General features: G+C 27.4%; 1 protein-coding gene and 1 long non-coding RNA gene across 2 annotated transcripts; both read left to right on the top strand.

Annotated features, from left to right (window-relative positions):
- The first annotated feature begins 853 nt into the window (after positions 1–853).
- On the top strand, positions 854–19679 carry LOC122503976 (VPS35 endosomal protein-sorting factor-like). The gene is made up of 18 exons (XM_043614785.1): positions 854–1222; positions 1314–1401; positions 2828–3043; positions 3793–3952; positions 5860–6065; positions 7742–7872; positions 8194–8367; positions 8627–8971; positions 9371–9471; positions 9788–9969; positions 10120–10263; positions 17545–17708; positions 17814–17976; positions 18120–18312; positions 18494–18633; positions 18741–18902; positions 19113–19379; positions 19459–19679. The coding sequence occupies exons 1-18, from the start codon at positions 1206–1208 to the stop codon at positions 19552–19554; spliced, it is 2949 nt and encodes a 982-aa protein (XP_043470720.1). The 5' UTR covers positions 854–1205; the 3' UTR covers positions 19555–19679.
- On the top strand, positions 10597–12421 carry LOC122503978. The gene is made up of 2 exons (XR_006301789.1): positions 10597–11936; positions 12033–12421. It is a non-coding gene; the product is annotated as an uncharacterized LOC122503978 (long non-coding RNA).
- Positions 19680–20011: the final 332 nt, after the last annotated feature.

Below are 20011 nucleotides of genomic sequence, written 5' to 3'. Positions count from 1 at the left end.
AATTGGCGCGAAAATTATAATTTTAAAACTGTTTTTTTATTATTAACGTATATTTTTTAGGATAGAAAAAAATTAGTAAAATTTGACAAAAATAAGAAAGTTAATTTAATTATAAATTATTATATTGTGGGGGTGCTCGTACCCATATTCATACACCGATGTGAGCTTCCCCTCTAGAGAAATAGTTCATGGCTATCGAGATATTCGGTTTTTAGGGTTTTTAGAAATGCAGATATTTTACAAAAGTGTCAAAAGGCAATACCGAGGAAAGATTATGCGCTAAAAACGGGAGATTGTATTTGCAAAAAACACTTTTTGCCTACGCAAAAATAATAAATATTATAACAATATTTACTTATTTATTTTCTATTTTATAAATATGCATTTCCACTGTACCTAAATTTTCCACTAGATTTAAAAGTTTTTGAAAATTTTCAATATTTATTCTAAAACTGTTAAGAAAATTTTTTATTGTCTATAGTTTAAAAAAATTTTATTTTATTATCTAGATTAAGCACTTCTAATTATTTTTAATCGTTTTCGTTTAAAAGTAAAGGTATAACTTTCGTAACATTTCATTATTTACATTTTACAAGTAGAGAAAAATAAATTTCCAGTTTTCAACCCTTCTAACAGGAGAACCAACATTAAAATGTTAAAATTACCAAAATTTTAAATAGTAAACAACTTTTTTTTGTAAAATCTAATTTCACGAAAAATATTAAATATTAAATAGAATATTGATAAAATATTAATAAATTATTGAATATTTTTATTGATGAAAATTACGATTTCGTTGAAAATGTTATTTATTGAAAATATAGGAAGATATACATAACTGAACCTAGCTTCAAAAATTAGGTTAGGTTAGATTTCGTATTTGACGTTTCGAATCTCAAAAATTTATAAAAAAAAACAGATGATTTCTATCTTGAAGAGATAAAAAAAAGACAAAAATAATAAATAAAAATAAAATTTGTACAAAATACATTTTTTGCTGCATAATTTTGATATTTTTTTCCTCCGCACCAAAGATAAAATAACAAATCTCTTCGTTCATAACCTAAAAAGCATCATATTTGTGATTGAAAAGATGAAAAAATATTTACAATGCAAAATTTGCTATATTATTTAAATTTATTATTATTCTTATTGTTACTGTAAAAAATAATATTTATAGATAGAGAAAAAAAATTTGGGAATAAATGGCGGAAATCGATTGGTAAGCGTATTTATTTTCCTTTCTTAGTACCTATCAAAAAAAATATATTTTGTAAAAAAAATGGTTAATTAAATAAAAATAAAATTTTCAGGATCTCACGAACATATGAATACGGATCAACAAAATGTCCACAATTAGAAGAAGTATTGGATCATCCCCTAAAGCCATTAATAATATCGGTATTTAAAAGAAAAATAATTATATTACCTATAAAAAAATAAGTGTATAAAACATAAGGGGATGTCAAAGTCGATGCGATTTTCCGATTGCAGTTCAGTAGAAAAAAAATTCCTAATTAAACTACCAAATTAGTATTTTTTAAAATTACCCACTCCCCTCCTTTTTATTCGGGTGTATGAAATAAGGGGGGGAGTAATTCAAAAAAATACTAATTTGGTACTTTAATATGGAATTTTTGACTTTAGATCTTTTTTTATTGATAGAAATATTTTTCCTGAACTGGTTCTATAAAAAATGTAAGAAAATTGCTTCATATTTAAATTTTATATATTTAGAAAGCTACACATTGTTTATATATATATTTATTTATTTATATTCTTCAGAGTCTTTAAAAATAGATTTTTTAAGTCCGCTGTCAAAGTACACGTTAAAGTTTTCCCGAACTAGTTCTGTAATTTCAATTTTTATTATTGTAAAAAATATAATCTTGGAGTATACATACAAAATTTTATATTTGTTATTTAAATTTAGGCTTATCTTCTTTTCGGAAGCATTTGTCAAATTTTCCTATAAGGTTCCGTAATTTTTCTTCACTTCGAAATACGATAAAAAATTACGTAAATTTCTTACATATTTATTTTTGAACTAGTTTAAGCAAAATACTATTTTAATATCTACTTTCAAAGCATTTGGAAAATTTTCCGGAACGAGTTCTGTACTTTCTCTTATAAACGAAATACAAAGTGATAATGTACCTGAAACGTTACATATATTTTTTCATTTTTTAAATTTACTTTGAAGCGTTTTTTTATTTACATTTAGAAATTTTATTTTTTTCGGAACTGGTTCTGTAATTCTTTCTTAAGTCCAATTATAACAAAAATGAACGTTTTTACAATTTCTTCTGGAATTATAAGTAAGAAATTATTTTTATAGTTGACATTCTGATGATTTTGAATATTATCTAGAACCGGTTCCGCAAATTTTTTTTTATTTTATTTATATTAATTTGTATTAAAATTTTAATTTTGTTCCATATTTTTATAATTTTTCGGTATTTGTCAAATTTTCCGGAATTAGTTCTTTAATTTGTATATTGTTGTCAATTGACAAATTTTGACGAACCTGGTTCTGTAGTTTCTGGTTAATTTAAAATATAATGTAAATGTACTCAAATTTTTTATTCCTTTACCTTTGAATTAGTCGAAAAAAAACTTTTTTGGCTAGGTTTCCAGAACCTGGTTCCGTAGTTTGTCGTTAATTCACAATATATTACAAATATACATAAAATTTTTCCTTATTTTCATAAATTAGTCAAAGATAATATTCTCGATTGATCATCAAAGATTCTGCAGAATTTTCCCGAACTGGTTCTGTACTTTTTACAGCCTAAATGATAAAATACTTTAAAATTACCCATATTAGGTTGTCGATGGAAGAAGCGTTGTTCGACGGGGTACGTTACGAAGCACAAGCACCAGTTCCTCGACAAGGACACCAACCCCGACACAAAGTTCCACATCGAGTTTAAAAACATTTGCTGATCCCCTATTGGGTCATTCCAATCTCGATGGGACCGATCCGCTCACTCAATTTGCTCGCGAGGAGTTGGATCCACTTTCCAAAATGGCGACAGACGAGGTATATATGATCATTATTTAAAAAAATTATAATTAATATATTTTTTAGTAAGTTTATTTATTTCTGTAAAAGTATACCAAAAATAATTTATTAATTCAGGAAATAATTTTTCCTGAACCAGTTTTTTCAAAAATTGGCAGTTATTTCAAATTTTTTCAGAAATAGTTCATTAAAAACTAATTTCACGTTATTTTCCTAAACTTCAAAAAATTTTAAACTTAAAAAAATGTAAAAACAGTAAGAAATTATTTTTGTATTAATTTTCCTGGACCGGTTCTTTAAAAAATTGCCCTAGATCAAGTTTCCTTAACCAGTTGATTAAAAACTAGATTTTTATGAATTTACTTATCTATCTTAGTTCTTTAATAAAACAAACTCTGTATTATTTTTTCTTTATGAAGTCTTCAAAAAAAAGTTATGTAATATTTTCGGAACCAGTTCTTTAAAAACTAGTACAGTATACATTTTCCTAAACTAGTTGTAATAAGAAGTACTCAATTGACATTTTTCTTTTGCCAGTTCTTTAAAAACAAATTCAGCGTTTTTTTCCTGAACCAGTTCTGTTTTAATTTTACAAAACTAGTTCCGTATATTTTTTTTAATAAATCTTAGGTAATTTGACATAATCCGCTTTTTAGAAGTATTTCAAAAAAATTTCAGGAACTGGTTCCTTAATTTCATTTTAACAGTCTTTTTTATTTAAATTAGTAACAATTTGTTTTCCAAAATGCAATTTTTCACTTTGCTAGTGGGATTACTCATCGAATGTATCAACCGGAAAAAAGATCAAGGACAAGACGGAAGAATTAGTCGAACCGTGGACATCAAGACGAAATACAATTTTAAATAAATTCACGACTAATGAAAAATTGTCGATTATCACAAGTTTTCTGTCTGGAGGAGAAAGAGGTATTTATTCTTATTTCTTAACTTTTCTTCACAAACGGAATAAATAGATTTTACCGAACTAGTTCAGTAGAAATTTTCTTGAATTAGTTCTACGATTAATTTTCAAGGATTATTTTAGTATAAATCTTCCTGAACTTTATGTTCTTCACTATATTTTCTTTACTGTTTTTGTAAAAAATTTATTGAACTGTTTTTACTGAACCGGTTCCGTAATTTCTTCGTTACTTGTAGATGAAGCACAAATTAACGTTAATTCTACACTATTTAAAAAAAATATATTTAAACGAAACTCTAAATCTAAATTTTGTATGGTTTTAAAATTTTGCTGAACCGGTTCCTTAATTTTTCTGTAATCCTTTATAAAGTATATATATTTACTTACTTAAAAATGTTTTTCTGGAATCTGATTTTTAAAAATATTTCTGATCTACATTTTGTAGTTATTTTAAAATTTTCCTGAACCGGTTCCTTAATTTTTTTATAATCCTCGATAAAATACATATTTACATACTTAAAAATGTATTTTCTGGAATCTGATTTTTAAAAATACCAGTAATCTACATTTTATAGGTATTTTAAAATTTTCCTGAACCAGTTCCGTAATTAATGTTTTATAATTATTTTAAGTTTTTTTATTTTTATGATTAGAAAACGAATTATAGGTATAGTACTTCGTAAAGAAATGATAAATTCTATAAGTTAAAAATTGTTTTGTATAATTCTCATTTTATTTAATACAAGATGACAAATTCCAAGATTTTATTTCATTAAGATCAAATAAAAAGTGTAGTAACAGCACTTTTACACTTTCGTCTCTGAGTATAATTTCACTAACCAAGAAAAATTGCAAGTTTTGCGAAAAAAAGTGTCTAACCAACGTGTGACTTAGAAATATCTCCCTTACCCCCTCCCACTCTCTTTTACCCCCCACCCTTAAATTTCGTCTCATAGAAAGAAGAAATCACGTCTTTAATCAAGAAACGAGAATTAGTGCACTTAACAGACGTTTTGGAGACAAAACGTCGTTGCTATTAAAATTAAATCACTTAACTAAAAATATATAAAAAAATTTTAAATTTTAAAAAAAGATAAAAAAAATTTCTATCTATAAAATTATAATAAATTGTATAAGTTTTATAATTATAATATATTAGATTTTTAAAAATTGAAATAATTTTCAAAAAAATTTTCTTTTCGTAAAAACAAAAGGGAAAAAAATGCCAAAGAAACAGAGTAAAAAACGAAAGCACTCGGAAAAAAGAAAATTAAAAAAAGTTACAAGTGCAATTAATAATGTGCCAGCAGTGAATGAGGAAAATTTAACAACACAAAAACCGCGTGAATTAAAAAATTGGAAAGAATTTTCGGATTTTTTTGAAGAATTACTAAATAAAGCTGAAGCGGATAAAGAACGCGCTAATAAATCGAAAACAGAAAATTCTTCTCCCATTGATGACAATAAGGAACCTAAAATTTTTAAAACAGAAAATTAGGTCAAAAATTCGTAAAAATTCACTCCTGAAATTTTAATTTTGAATTTTAAATTTATCTTTTTCATTTCTTCTTTGGAAAATTTTTTTGCATTTAAAAAAATTTGAAATACTTAAATAATACCTGTAATAATATAATTGATTAAAAAATGAAATAATATAATTCAATTAAAAAAGTAATTAAAAGTAATTGATAATATGAATAAATGCAATAATTAATTAAATGATTAAATAATTAAATTATGAAATAAAATGAAATGGTAAAGTTTAATAATTAATTAAAGGGTTACATTAAATAATTCAATTAAAATTAAAATTAATTAAAATTAAAAGTAAATGTCAAAATAAATAATTAACTAACTGTCAAACTAAATAATTAAATAAACAAAAGAAATTGATTTTAATAAATAATTACAGTTGTTGTAAAAGTGCAATCAAGTGGAACTGTGGATAGAGTGAAAACAAGACTCGAAAGATTAGATGAATATGAAGAAGGTTCCGTTCGACAATTACTCGATTTATCACAACAGGAATACATGGCAAGAATCGAGCAATTAAATAATGAACTTGTTCAAGCATGGCACTCGGATTTTCGAGTAAAGGCACTTAAAATTGCAATTCAGGTATGAAAAGAGAAAAAAAATTTACTAATTTCACAATATTTTGTTAAATTGGTTCGCAAAAAAAATTTCCTGAACTAGTTCCGTATTTTTTATGACTTGAGATTTGCAATGAAAAATTACATGGTTTTCTAAATAAAACTACTAAATTTTCCTTAAAAGGCTTAATAAAAAATTTTCCTGAACTAGTTCTGTATTTTTTTACTTGTGATTCACAAAGAAAAATTAGATCGTTGTCATAGTGTTTATACTAAATGAAACTGGTAAATTTTTCTTAAGAAGCTGAGTAAATATTTTTCTGAACTAGTTCCGTATTTTTTGTGACTTATGATTCGCAAGAAACTGATAAATTTTTCTTAAAAGGCTTTAGTGGTAAATTTTCCTGAACTAGTTCCGTATTTTTATGTGACTTGAGATTTGTAATGAAAAATTACATAGTTTTCTAAATAAAACTACTAAATTTTCCTTAAAAGGCTTGGTAAAACATTTTCCTGAACAAGTTCCGTACTTTTTTGTGACTTATGATTCGCAAAGAAAAATTACATCGTTGTGATAGTGCAAAGAACTAAGTTCAGTAAATTTTTTTTAAAACAAGTTCGTTAAATTTTTCTAATACCAGTTAATTAATTTTCGTCTTTATTCTTTTAGTCATTTATCAAAGCTCGTTTATTAATTCTATCAATTTTTTCGATTGCACACCATTTACGGAACAAGTTCAGTAAAATTGTGTTTGAAAGAGTTACTCAATTGTTTCTGGTACCGGCTTTTATTTTCTTCTTTACTCTTTGAATAGTTTTTCTACAGTAGTTTATTAATTCTATTAAGAGTATAAAAGAAATCTTTTTTACGGAACAAGTTCTGTAATTTAAAAAACAAGGCCGTTTTTTCGTACCAGTTCATTAATTTGTCTTTATATTCATTTAGTCGTTTCTCGAACTAGTTCGTTAATTATGTTAACTCTATTAGTTAAGTTTCTTTCACGGAATAAGTTCTGTAAATTTTTTTTAAAATAAGTTTGTTAAATTTCTCTGGCACCAATTTATTAATTTTTCTTTTTATTCCTTTAATAATTTTTTGAAACTAGTTTGTTAATTATATTAATTCTCTATATATAGGCAGATACCTTTTACGGAACGAGTTCAATAATTTTTTTTTAAAATAAGTTTGTTCAATTTTTCTGGTGTTTATTGATTTCTCTTTGTATTCCTTCAATCATTTTTTAGAACTATTTCAATAATTCTGTTAATTCTATAGGTTAGATACTTTTACAGAACAAGTTCAGTAAATTTTTTTGTGTTCATTATACTTTCCGGTACCAGTCAATTAATTTACCCTTTTTATTCTTTTAATATTTTTCGGAACTTCTTCATTAATTATTCTAAATTCAACTGAAAGAAATCATTAAATTAATTTATCTTTTTTATTATTTTAATAATTTTCGGAACTAGTTCATTAATTCTTCTAAATTCAACTAAAAGAATTTAAATTTCATTTTTACGGAACAAGTTCAGTAAATTGTTTGCAGTTCGTTATACTTTCCGGTACCAGTCCATTAATTTACCTTTTTTATTATTTTAATAATTTTCGGAACTAGTTCATTAATTCTTCTAAACTCCACTGAAAGAATTAATTAAATTTAACCTAATTCTTACTTTAGAAAATTATTTACATTTTTCCAGTGCGCAAAATTGTTGGGCGACACTTCAGTCATTGCCTTTTATCCAAGTAAATTTGTCCTCATCACTGACATTTTGGACATTTTCGGTAAACTCGTATATGAAAGATTAAAAATGAAGTCCGAATCTAACAAGTGAGAATTTTTTTCTCTATTTTTATATATTTTTCTCTATTTTTGTATAAAAATTTTAAAATATTTCAAAATATATATATTGAAAAATTTTTCGGAACGGTTCCATAGAAGTTCCGCAGATTTGTTTCGTAATAAAATTCTAGTTTGTACGGAACTTTTTTTCAGTTATTAAAAAATACATAAAGAGACCTTTTCATTTTTAAATCTTCAATTTTGTGGAACTTTCTATAGAATTTTAATTTCTAATGAACGGTTCCGTATTTTTCTTGTCACTAACGAAATATTTTTTTCAAAAAAAAAACTTTTTTTGCATCAATTTAGACCTGGGAGTAAAAGTGCAAGCTTGCCGGAAAATTTTACACCGGATATGGTTCCGGAGAATGCAAAGGAAACTTGTCAAAATTGGTTCTATAAAATTGCCTCAATTCGAGAATTGGTGCCGAGACTTTTTGTTGAAATGGCAATTATTAAATCGTATAATTTCCTTACTACAAGGTAAGAAAGAAAGAAAAACCAAAAGAATTATTTACCTAAATAAATAGAATCAGAAAATTTAAGTAAAGAAATCAAAATATTTTTTTAATTATATTTTCATTCGATTTTTGTCTTTTTCTAAATAAAAAAAGAGAAAAAACGAAAGAAAAAAAATTAAATTCTTGTGCGGGATCGAACCTTAAACCCTCATTTACATTTACAAGCGCCTTTACACCCACGACCAAAGTCAATAAAAAAATTTTTTTTTTAAATTTTGCAGCGAAGCAGTGACAGCACTAAAAAGAATGACACGAATGATTCGCGGTATTGGCAATCCATTGATTGCAGTTTACGCTCGTTGCTATTTGTGTCGCGTTGGATTGGCATTAAATAAAAATACAGATTTTGAATTTGCAAAGGAGAATTTTTACGATTTTCTTTGCACATTTCAACAACTATTCACGCCATCGATGAAAATTGAATTGATCAAGCAAAATATTTCTTTTCATTCTTATTTGAATCTTTATACACCGGCTCTTGAATGGATATTGGAAATTGTCGCTGCAACCGCAACCGATAATTTAATGACTGAAATTATTTCACGCTGCAAATTAATGCCAAAAAGGTTTGGGAAAATAAAATTTTTATATAAGTAAATTATTTTTATTTATTATATTATTTTATTTATTTTAATATTTTTAAATAAAATTTTTTTGTTACTTAAAAAAATATTTTCTAAGTATAACAAAAATATTAAATATTTTCTAATAATAAAATGTTTTTTTAAATCAAATAATATTAATTTTCTTAAATAAATAAAAAAAATTAATATTAAAATGATAGTAAGAACAAAAAGTAGTTAATATTTATAAATTTATCAATTATCCTTGGGGGGATCGAACCTTTGGCCTTTATTTGTGTTTGTAAGCGCCTTAACGCCTACGGCCAGAGGCAATAATTTTTTTTTCTAATATTAAAAATATTATTATAGAATTCTAAAAATATATTTTTCGTCTTTTTTTAGAGGATTATTAATAAACACTGCATTAACGTCGTTCAAAGCATCATACATTGCAGAAAGATCGATGGAATTTGTAAATTTGGTGACAACTTGTGAAGATGATGGTAACAGTATAAAGAAATTTATAATTGGAAATTTATTAATTAAATAATAAATTTTTTTTGTTTTAATAATTTTATTTTATTATTTTTTTTTTAATATTAATAAAAAATGTTTTTTTTTGTTTTTGTTTGTTTCTAAAACAACATTATTTATTTTTATAAATAAGTACATTTTTTTAATAAATGTTTCATAACTTTATACATTTTTTAAAGAATTATACATTTTTTATAAATTTATAAATTTTTTATAAATTTTTATAAATTTTTTATAATTTTATAAACTTTTTATAAATTTATAAATTTTTATAATTTTTGTTAGGATTTCCTCAATATCTTCTCTATCGGAATTTGGGCGAATCTTTTGTAAAAGAACCCCCATCGAAAGATGATTGTCAAATGGTTTTAAATGCAGTTTGGAAATATTTGGCGAGCCTCAAAGATTCGACGAAATTTATGTATTGCACTGAAATTTGGATTCAATTTACAGTTATTCATTTTTCCGTAAGTTGATGCGGCTTAAGAAACTTGATATTTAAAATTTGATATATTTTATAAAAAATAAATTTTTTTTTCATTTTTAAAAAAAAATTTTAAAAGTTGAAAAATTAACGAAAAATTGGTAATTTCTTTTTTTAAATTTAATGTTCGTAGGTAACGGAACTAAATCAATTTTTGGGAGCAATTATCAATCATTTGGGATCAAATCGAATTTTTGAACAATTCTATCCACAGTTACAAACAATTGTCGAGAAAATTGTCGCTCACACACAGGACTTCGAATCATTGTTGATTATGGTGAGAATTTTTCAAATTTTATAATTATAATAAAAAAAAATTTTTATTTTAGGAAGAAATTTTTGTTTTGAAAAAACTATTTTAGGTTTGGAATTTTTAAGTTTTTATTGAATTAAATTACATTATATTCAGCTTTAAAACGATATTTTTTATATACTTTTATATATTATATATTTTTTATATATTCTATATTTTTAATATATTTCTAACATCTCCAAAATTTTTAATTTTTTAGAAAATATAATATTTATATTATATTTTATATATAATATATATTATATCCTATATAATATATATTTTTTATATTTTAAGTCGATTTCTCCTTTTCTGTAAATGAAAAAGGAGAAAAAACGAAAAAAAATTAATAAATCCTTGTGAGGCACTAGTCGCTTGACATTATTAAAAAAATATGCACAGTAGTATAGCTATGCCGGTTCTGGATAATATCGGTAATGCAGATTCCTACTTACCGACCGCGAGGGTAAGTTACCGGGCGTTTGTGGGTATATGGGTAATGTAGATTCCTACTTATCGACCGCGAGGGTAATTTACAGGCCGTTAGTGGGGTACCTGATTTGCATATATGTAAATTAGTTAACCCTTTTAATTTACATATATTTAAATATATGGAAAAGTTACCGAGCGTTGGTGGGGTACCTGATTTGCATATATTTAAATTAGTTAACCCTTTTAATTTGCATACGTTTTCTATAGTTTATTATTCAATTTTCATTGTTAACCCTTTTAGTTTATGCAAATTCCACCCACTATCCATCCTTTTGGACGTATAATATGCAAACACCACCCACTTTCACCCCACCCTCTTTTTACATTCAACCTAATTTGCATACATTTTTTTTCTTTGCAACACCCCCCTCCCACCACCCACTCACCTGTGTAAAATACATTGCTCTTAGTTAACCACCCCCCTCCCACCAACTTTTTTCCTTTATATGTATATTTCTAATACTACCATCCACCACCACCCACTTAGTATAAACTAGAAATTTCAAAAACGGTATAGAGAACCCCGAGGGATTAAGCGTTCGCGAGATACCGAGCAGGCGTTGTGGGTAGTGGGAGTGTGTGGTGGTGGGTGCTGTGGTAAGGCCCAGTGCGCAGCAAAAGTGCGCGTACGGTTACCGCGTTAAGTGAGTGAAAGTTCCATGCATCAGACCTGTCTGTCTGACTGTTGCAGCGTTCTTCCCTGGTACTATAGCACCATAGGAATAAATATATTGTCCAAAAATATGTAAGCAAGTTTCAACTTGTCTTTTTCCATGATAACAATAGTATTGTTTGAATATCTTAAAGCATGTTTCAACCTGCATCTTGAATAGAATAAAGACATTGTCTAATAAACCTTCAGACAGGTTTTAACCTGCCTGTAGATAATGACAAAGACACTTTTTTTAGAAACATTTTAGTGACGTCATTTTCATGCGAGTTTGAACACGTCTTCTAAATGACTCTTCTTTTTAACTTAAAGTGGAGGCAGTTGCGTGCGCAGTCGTTAAAGTGGGGGTAAAAGAGTGGGCAACGGTTCGACACTTCTATTTAAATTTCCAGCAGCAGCAGCTTCAGCAGTATCAACAGTACCAACAGCTTCAGCATCTACAGCAACATTAGCAGTACTAGCAGTTTTAACAAATACAGCATCATCTACTCATTTGGTAGGTAAATTTTCTTTCTTTCATTGAAACATTTTGTATTTCAAATTAGTTTTATAAATTTAATATTAAAAATCCATCTTTTTTCTTTGCTTACAGATATTAAAACAATGGACTTCCAAAAAGTCAACGCCATTGGTCGCATGAAGAGATTTCTGCCAACGAAGCCGCTTTCTGAGTTGACTGTGAATGAGTTATACAACGTAACTAAAATAAACAAGGTGCAGACCAAATATGGTTCTAGGATTGTAGTAGACTTGGATGCTGCATTAACAACTTTTCTGCCGGCAAGGTTCGCAAAACTATTTGAAGCTGACCCTACCTTCTTCACAATGATGGAAGAAGCCGTACAGTCGGAGAAGTTGTGATTAAAATATATTGGTGGCAAATTTAATGTTATTGGATTTGAATAAAATATTATAAGATTATACTATAAAAATTATGTAAATATTTAAAGGCTTATAATAATAAAAAAAATTACTTTCAAATTGCTTCTTTTATTATTCTACCTTTATATTTTAAACAATTTTTAAATTAATTGAATTTTATATAAAATTGTATATGTAAATTTTTATTAAAGTTAAAGAAAAAAAAATTTTCAAGCATATAATAATAAAGGAGTAGGTATATCAACCCAGTGGGCATAGGGACGTCTAAAAGACGTCCGCGGACAATTCGGGGACAATGATTGTAATGTCTCTGAGTCATCTAAAAGACGTCTAAAAAACGTTCTATGTCTGGTCCAAAAGACGTTCAAAAGACGTCTAAAAGACATAAGAAAGGACGTCTAAAGTACGTCTTAAAGACGTTTTTTGGACGTCTAAAAGACATAAAAGGGACGTCTAAAAGACGTCTTTTAGATTCCTTCTTTTTACATTTCTTCAGATCTTAAATAAACATTTCTTTTTTAACATTTTCTAAGTTGAAACTCAGTAATATTGTATTAAATTTATTTTAATTTTATTTTTTTTAATACAATGTGGAGAAATAATAAAAAATTCCGGCACCTCAGCCGTTCAAGACAGATACGAACCTCTACAAAGTTAACGATCTCACTTAAATGAATTAAACTTAGAAAAATTCCAATCACTTTTGCATTGATTAGTTTCTATAAGTCCAAGTTGAACTTAGAAAATAATATATATTTTCTATTTATGCAAATTTTTCTATTTTCAAATGTTGAATGAAAAAGACGTCTTTTAGACATCTTAAAGACATCTAATGGCCAAGACATAGAACATGTATAGGACGTCTTTTTGTACAAGTCTAAAAGACGTCTTTTATCGTCATAAGGACTCAATGCTATTTTTGTCTGTTTTTGTGTATGTACATTATGTAGTTTTGATCTTATAGAATATTGTACTCTAGTTTGTATTTTAATGTTCCTTAGACAGTACACGTAATCATTGAAAGTAATAGATTTTTTCACAACTACCGTCTTGACACCTTTTGCTTTTTTCAAAAAATCTTCTTCCTCCACACGAATACTATACATTTTACTTCGTAAACTAACAAATTCTGTTATTATTCGTCCATTACACTCATCTTTCATGAGTCCTAAGACTTTTTTGTTAGCTTGCGGAATTTCATATACATTATTAGCAGTATAATCAGATGTATCAAATTTACAAATATCTGCTTTCATATCAGAGTAGATATCTGTACATTTAATTTTATAAATAAGGCTGTCAGTATCAGTGTAGAGCAATTTACAATTTTTACTATACTTGTTTCTCATATATTTATAATGAAAATCATACATCAATGTTTTAGATATATCCAAAACGCTAAGTCCAATATAGATTGGTTTATTCATAAGCACTTTAGTTTTGTTAAGTTTTGTTTAATGAAAATCATACATCAATGTTTTAGATATATCCAAAACGCTAAGTCCAATATAGATTGGTTTATTCATAAGCACTTTAGTTTTGTTAAGTTCCACAGCAACCAAGTTTTCATTGAAAATAGCTCGTGTGTGGAAGTTTGGTTTCTAGATGAGAGCCTCTGCTCCATACCTACCCTCCCATTTTGTTACAAGTTTTACATCAACACGTTTTCGTACATTCTCCATTGTCTTACCATAATCTGCATTGTTCATAAGTTTGAAGAGATTTTTTTCAAACTCAATTTTTGCATTTGTTCGCATGTCGGTATTAAAATCGATATAACGCTTCAACCATGCAGATTGTTTAAATTTTAAAACTCGATGAATTTGAGTGAGTTTAAGACCACTCTCTATTGCTTGTTGAAGCGCACGATAATGGAGAATATACTTTTGTTTTGGTAGGAGGGTAGTGAGCAATTTCTCTTGTTTTGATCCAGGTGGTTTTGAGTGTTCTGGACAAAATGGTAAGTCACTATGACTTTAATGTAGATCATGTGGATATTCTAAATCAACTTCTAATATATAACCAAAATCTGAATCATTACCGATATTAAAGTTAAAAGATCTATCTACATCTTTTACCCACTCAAAACCACCATAGGGAAGTGCTTGAATCATAGCCAACCATAAAGGTTATTAGCATCCAAATATACAATATAAGATGGATCTTCATTTTCATTATAATTTTTCATGTACGGATTATTGGCATGAGCATATCTGTTTGAACATTGGCTAATCCCCCCTCTAATACCACTTTCAACAAACATAACAATATCAATATCTGCAAGTGCTTGAATCATAGCCAACCATAAAGGTTATTAGCATCCAAATATACAATATAAGATGGATCTTCATTTTCATTATAATTTTTCATGTACGGATTATTGGCATGAGCATATCTGTTTGAACATTGGCTAATCCCCCCTCTAATACCACTTTCAACAAACATAACAATATCAATATCTGCAAGTGCTTGAATCATAGCCAACCATAAAGGTTATTAGCATCCAAATATACAATATAAGATGGATCTTCATTTTCATTATAATTTTTCATGTACGGATTATTGGCATGAGCATATCTGTTTGAACATTGGCTAATCCCCCCTCTAATACCACTTTCAACAAACATAACAATATCTGCAAGTGCTTGAATCATAGCCAACCATAAAGGTTATTAGCATCCAAATATACAATATAAGATGGATCTTCATTTTCATTATAATTTTTCATGTACGGATTATTGGCATGAGCATATCTGTTTGAACATTGGCTAATCCCCCTCTAATACCACTTTCAACAAACATAACAATATCAATATCTGCAAGTGCTTGAATCATAGCCAACCATTAAGGTTATTAGCATCCAAATATACAATATAAGATGGATCTTCATTTTCATTATAATTTTTCATGTACGGATTATTGGCATGAGCATATCTGTTTGAACATTGGCTAATCCCCCCTCTAATACCACTTTTAACAAACATAACAATATCTGCAAGTGCTTGAATCATAGCCAACCATAAAGGTTATTAGCATCCAAATATACAATATAAGATGGATCTTCATTTTCATTATAATTTTTCATGTACGGATTATTGGCATGAGTATATCTGTTTGAACATTGGCTAATCCCCCCTCTAATACCACTTTCAACAAACTGAAATCTGCGAGTAGTAAAATATCAGTTTTCATATACAAATAAACATACTCGTAGAGATATTGACAATTAAAAGCAGACCAAACCTCTTGTGAATGACGATAATCTTCATCGCTTATATGAGAATCATTTAGGGTACTGTAAAATTTCTCTTTTGGAGGTAGATGTGTCTCGTTTAATTTCGATCTATTGTCGAAGAACTCATATGGAAAAATTCCTTTGCGTGTTAATAACTGAATCGTTTTAACATTATAAGACTCAAATTCGGAATGTACTATTGAATAATTTGATAGATATGAGGCCAATTTGTCCAAAGATGATGCCATGAATCGAAATGAATCAATGAATTTAAATTTTATACCATTTTCTGGGAAATGTTTTGTGAAGCTAATATATTTTTCTTCGGTAATAGGAAGGAGATCAATTTTACCTTCAAACTCATTCGCAATGGCTTCTATAATAAAGTGAGCATCATAACCACTCAAATTATGAAAAACAACAAGAATAGTATTCAATTCCTGATAGTTTAGGTTGCAATATTGATGAGCTACACCTCGGTATTTACCAGTTAGGTGACAATGGTCTCTAACCTTAGTCTTTGTTCATTAAATTTTAGATAACATCCAATGCTCAGAAGTTTATGATTTTGAACAATCTCTGTATTATTACCTCCCATAGATGAAGAATCTGTTTTAGGAAGTAATAAGCTTTAATCTATAAAAGAACCAGCCTTCATGGGGTTGTATCTATTAAAATTTACATCTAATCTTTGAATTGAATCAAGTCGTCAATTTGAATCTTTTTCTTCAAAATCTTCACAAAGGCGAAGCGTTACTTGTTTAAAATTTTCATTATACAAAACATCTAAATGAGTTGTAGGAAAAATTTCTTTCGTACTAGCAATAAAGGTTTTTATATCAAAAACTGTAGTATTATCAGACAGAACTTGTTTATACTTAGCAACAAAAACTGTGTATACTTTTAATGGACCATCTCTTAATGCTCGTTCTACCTGATCTTTAAAAACTGAATTAGCATCATCTAAGAAATCATTGATATCTAAATGTGAAATATTTATAATACTTCCATCTTGAAGTCTATTGTTAAAAGCCCTGTTAGTAACTACCCATTTAATTTTTTCATTCGATTTATCTATTCCAGCTCCATGTTTCTTAGTTTGTGCAAGTTCCATAATGTTATCTAACTGGCATTCATAAAATTTAAGTTGTTTTAGCAAATTTTCAATTCTTTTATTATTATGAGAACCCTGCATTATATAACGTTTAGCGAACCTTGTTAATAAAGCAAAGTGTGCCTTACACTTTTTATGCCACTCACATGCTGTTTTGAAACGAGCATTGACTTCTTCAGATGCAATAGATCTCAATTCAACATGGACAACGTCAATGAAAGTTTGTGAGACCTCACAAATTTCATCAATGCTGTCTTGAGATAATACTCTTTTGTTTACTCTTTCGACTACTCTTGCATATGGATTGACTACTATTCGATTATTAGATTTTCGGTGAGCCATGATAAATAAACAAATAAATTAATTAAAATAAAACTTGAAAAAAAGAAGTATATAAATAGAAAATGTTGTACTCAGCTAACTCTTCTTCTTCTTCTGTCTTGTCTACAACGATAGGAGAAGGAGCAAAGAGTATGAAGTTGGTGATGATCTTGTTGTCCACAACTAACTCTACACCTTCAAGAATAAGAGGGAAAAGTATCAAGATACTTGAAAATCTGGAATACAGTAAAAACCAATTGTAATAATTTAAGACAATTGATAATATAATGATATGCAATGTATAATGTATGTATAATTTAAATATATGCAAATCAGGTACCCCACCAACGGCCGGTAAATTACCCTCGTGGTCGGTAAGTAGGAATCTGCATTACCGATATTATCCAGAAGCGGCATAGCTATACTACTATGCACAGAATCTAAAAAAAACTGAAAATACATTACAATTATTTTTTTTTAATAAAAATTTTCAAAACCAAAAAAAATGTAAGTGATTAAAAATTGTTTCGTTTTTCTCATAATTTGCTGCAGAATAATTTTCTACCACTATTGGACCTCTTTCATAAGGAGAGTATTAAAGTTGATGTATGTAAAATAATTGTCGATGGATTTGGCTCTCAAAATGGACCAATTACAGATCCAATTGTAATCAATGCTCTTATGTTTATTATGAAAATTATCCATGATTCTGTTAGGTAAGTGATTTAAAAGTTTACTTTTTTAAAAACTAATTAATAAGTAATAAGAGGAAAAATATTTTATCTCTTAATTTATTATTATTTTGTCCTAAAAAATTTCAGTGCATTGACTGTGGAAGATGAGAAACGACAAATTGGAAATTTAATTTGCGGCCTCGTTCAGCGAATCGATTTTGGCCGTGATTTTGAGAAGCAATTGAATTTTTATGTTGAGGCAAGAGCCGCTTTTCCAAATCTAGACGCTGTTCATGTTCAATTGGTCCAGGTATAAAATTTTAAATTTTTTTTAACGTTTTTAAATTATTTTTTCCCGTTTTAGAAATTTTCACACGTCCTTTAAAAAAGGGGAAAAAATTAATAATTATGTTTTCAAGTAATTAGAAAGTGGTAAATTTTATTTTTTTTTAGTGTGTCAATAGATTGGCTGTTGACACTAGAAAAATTGTACGTGGACATCACACGCGTCGAACTTCGGCATTTGTTCGAGCTTGTGCGGCTTTTTGTTTTATTACAATTCCATCATTATCATCGGTTCATTCACGACTTCAATTATATCTTCTTTCCGGTCAAGTTTCACTTCTCAATCAGTGTTTAGGTCAAGGTAGGAAAATTTTTCTTTTTAACCATAATACCTACATAGATTAGAAATATTTATTTTTCTTTTAAATAATTTTTAATAATTCGTTTTCTTGAATCAATCTTTCGAAGAAATCTTAGTAATATTACAAAAATATTACGATTATAAGGTCAAAAAAGTCATTAATAATTATAAACTTTCATAGCCGATGCATCTTTCAAAGCGGCATTGAGTCTGGTTCCAGAAATGCCGAAAACAATTGATGTCGATGGGAGGCAAAAAAGTACGGAACCATGTTTGCTTTCCTATCTTTCGAATTTTTTATCGACACTTCTTGTTGTTCCAGTAAGTAAATTTATATTAATTTCCGCTAGTATGAATATTTTTTAATTTTTTTTAAAGTCTTTTATGAGAAAAATTATTTTGATTTTTTCAAATGTTCTGTAAAAAAGGACAGTCCTGAACACGGAGTTTTGTACTTGATGCGAGGCCTTTTAAATGCTATTCAACGTTGCTTTGAAGAACATTCATCAACGAAATATTATCTCTATCTACGAGTTCTAGATCTTTTGAGTACTTACACTCAAGAAAATTATCCATATCATGTTGACAAGGTTTGAATTTTTATTTATAAAATTGCATATATATTTGTTTTAATATTACTGAATTTCAAAGTATTTTTACTTTTATTTTCATTAGAAGCCATACTTAAATTACGTAACGCTTTAGGGGTAGGGGGGTATGGCACCTTACATTTAAAAAAATAGAAAATAAATTTATTATATTGTATTTAAATAATTAAATTAAATTTTATTAAATTTTAGGTGGATTCAAATGATCGGCTTTATGGTTCAGATCAAAAATTCATTGTCGAAGTAAATAAAATATCATCGAAGGTGCTTCATGAAATTTTAACACATTTAAAATATTTGGGCACAATCGAACAATTGGAAAAACAATCAACACTAGCTTTAGATTTATTTATTCGTATGATAATAAGAGCAGATTTACAACAATCAACAATGGCACAATTGTCCGTTAATTTGTGGAATTTATCACAAAAATATGGTGATGAAGATCAAAATAGAAAAGTAATTATACCCGTTCTTGTGTTAAAAAAAATATTTTTTTTTTCTCATTCAAACTTTTATTTTTTTTTCTTTCTTGCAGATACGACAACGAATTGTTGATCATATGATACTGAAGAGCCGATCTCCTGAGTTTGAGCATTTTAACGAAGTTTTACGAAAAATAATGAAAACGTAAAAATATTTCTCTTCGCAGATTTGTTCGCAGTGTGGGAAGAAAAGTTTTTGAAAACAAAAGAATATTTAATTATTTGTACTATTTAATTGAAAAAAATCAGGTAGAATAAATTTATATGTCTGTAATGGGTGAGTTTTTCTTATTTTTAATTTAAATATTAATAAACTTGGTAAAAAAATTACATTTAATTAAGAATTGATATTTATATGCAAAATTTTACTTTTTATTTAATAAGAAAATGATATTTTCAACAAAAATTATTTCTTGTAATTAAGAGGGAGATATTCGAAAAGAATAATATTATAAATTATTATTCAGTCTGAGGTTATATTACCAGTATTCTAATTGATAATTCGAATTAATTCATTTAAAACAAATTAATTCTTTTAAGGCTAGACAATTTTAGGTTAGAAAACCGTTATTTATAATTTTAACATATTTATTGAGAAATAATAAA

The sequence above is a fragment of the Leptopilina heterotoma genome, unplaced genomic scaffold (assembly GCF_015476425.1).
Source record: "Leptopilina heterotoma isolate Lh14 unplaced genomic scaffold, ASM1547642v1 Lhet_275, whole genome shotgun sequence".
Taxonomy (NCBI): domain Eukaryota; kingdom Metazoa; phylum Arthropoda; class Insecta; order Hymenoptera; family Figitidae; genus Leptopilina; species Leptopilina heterotoma.
The sequence above is the reverse complement of the archived record's forward strand: the minus strand, read 5'-3'. Positions and strand labels throughout refer to the sequence as shown.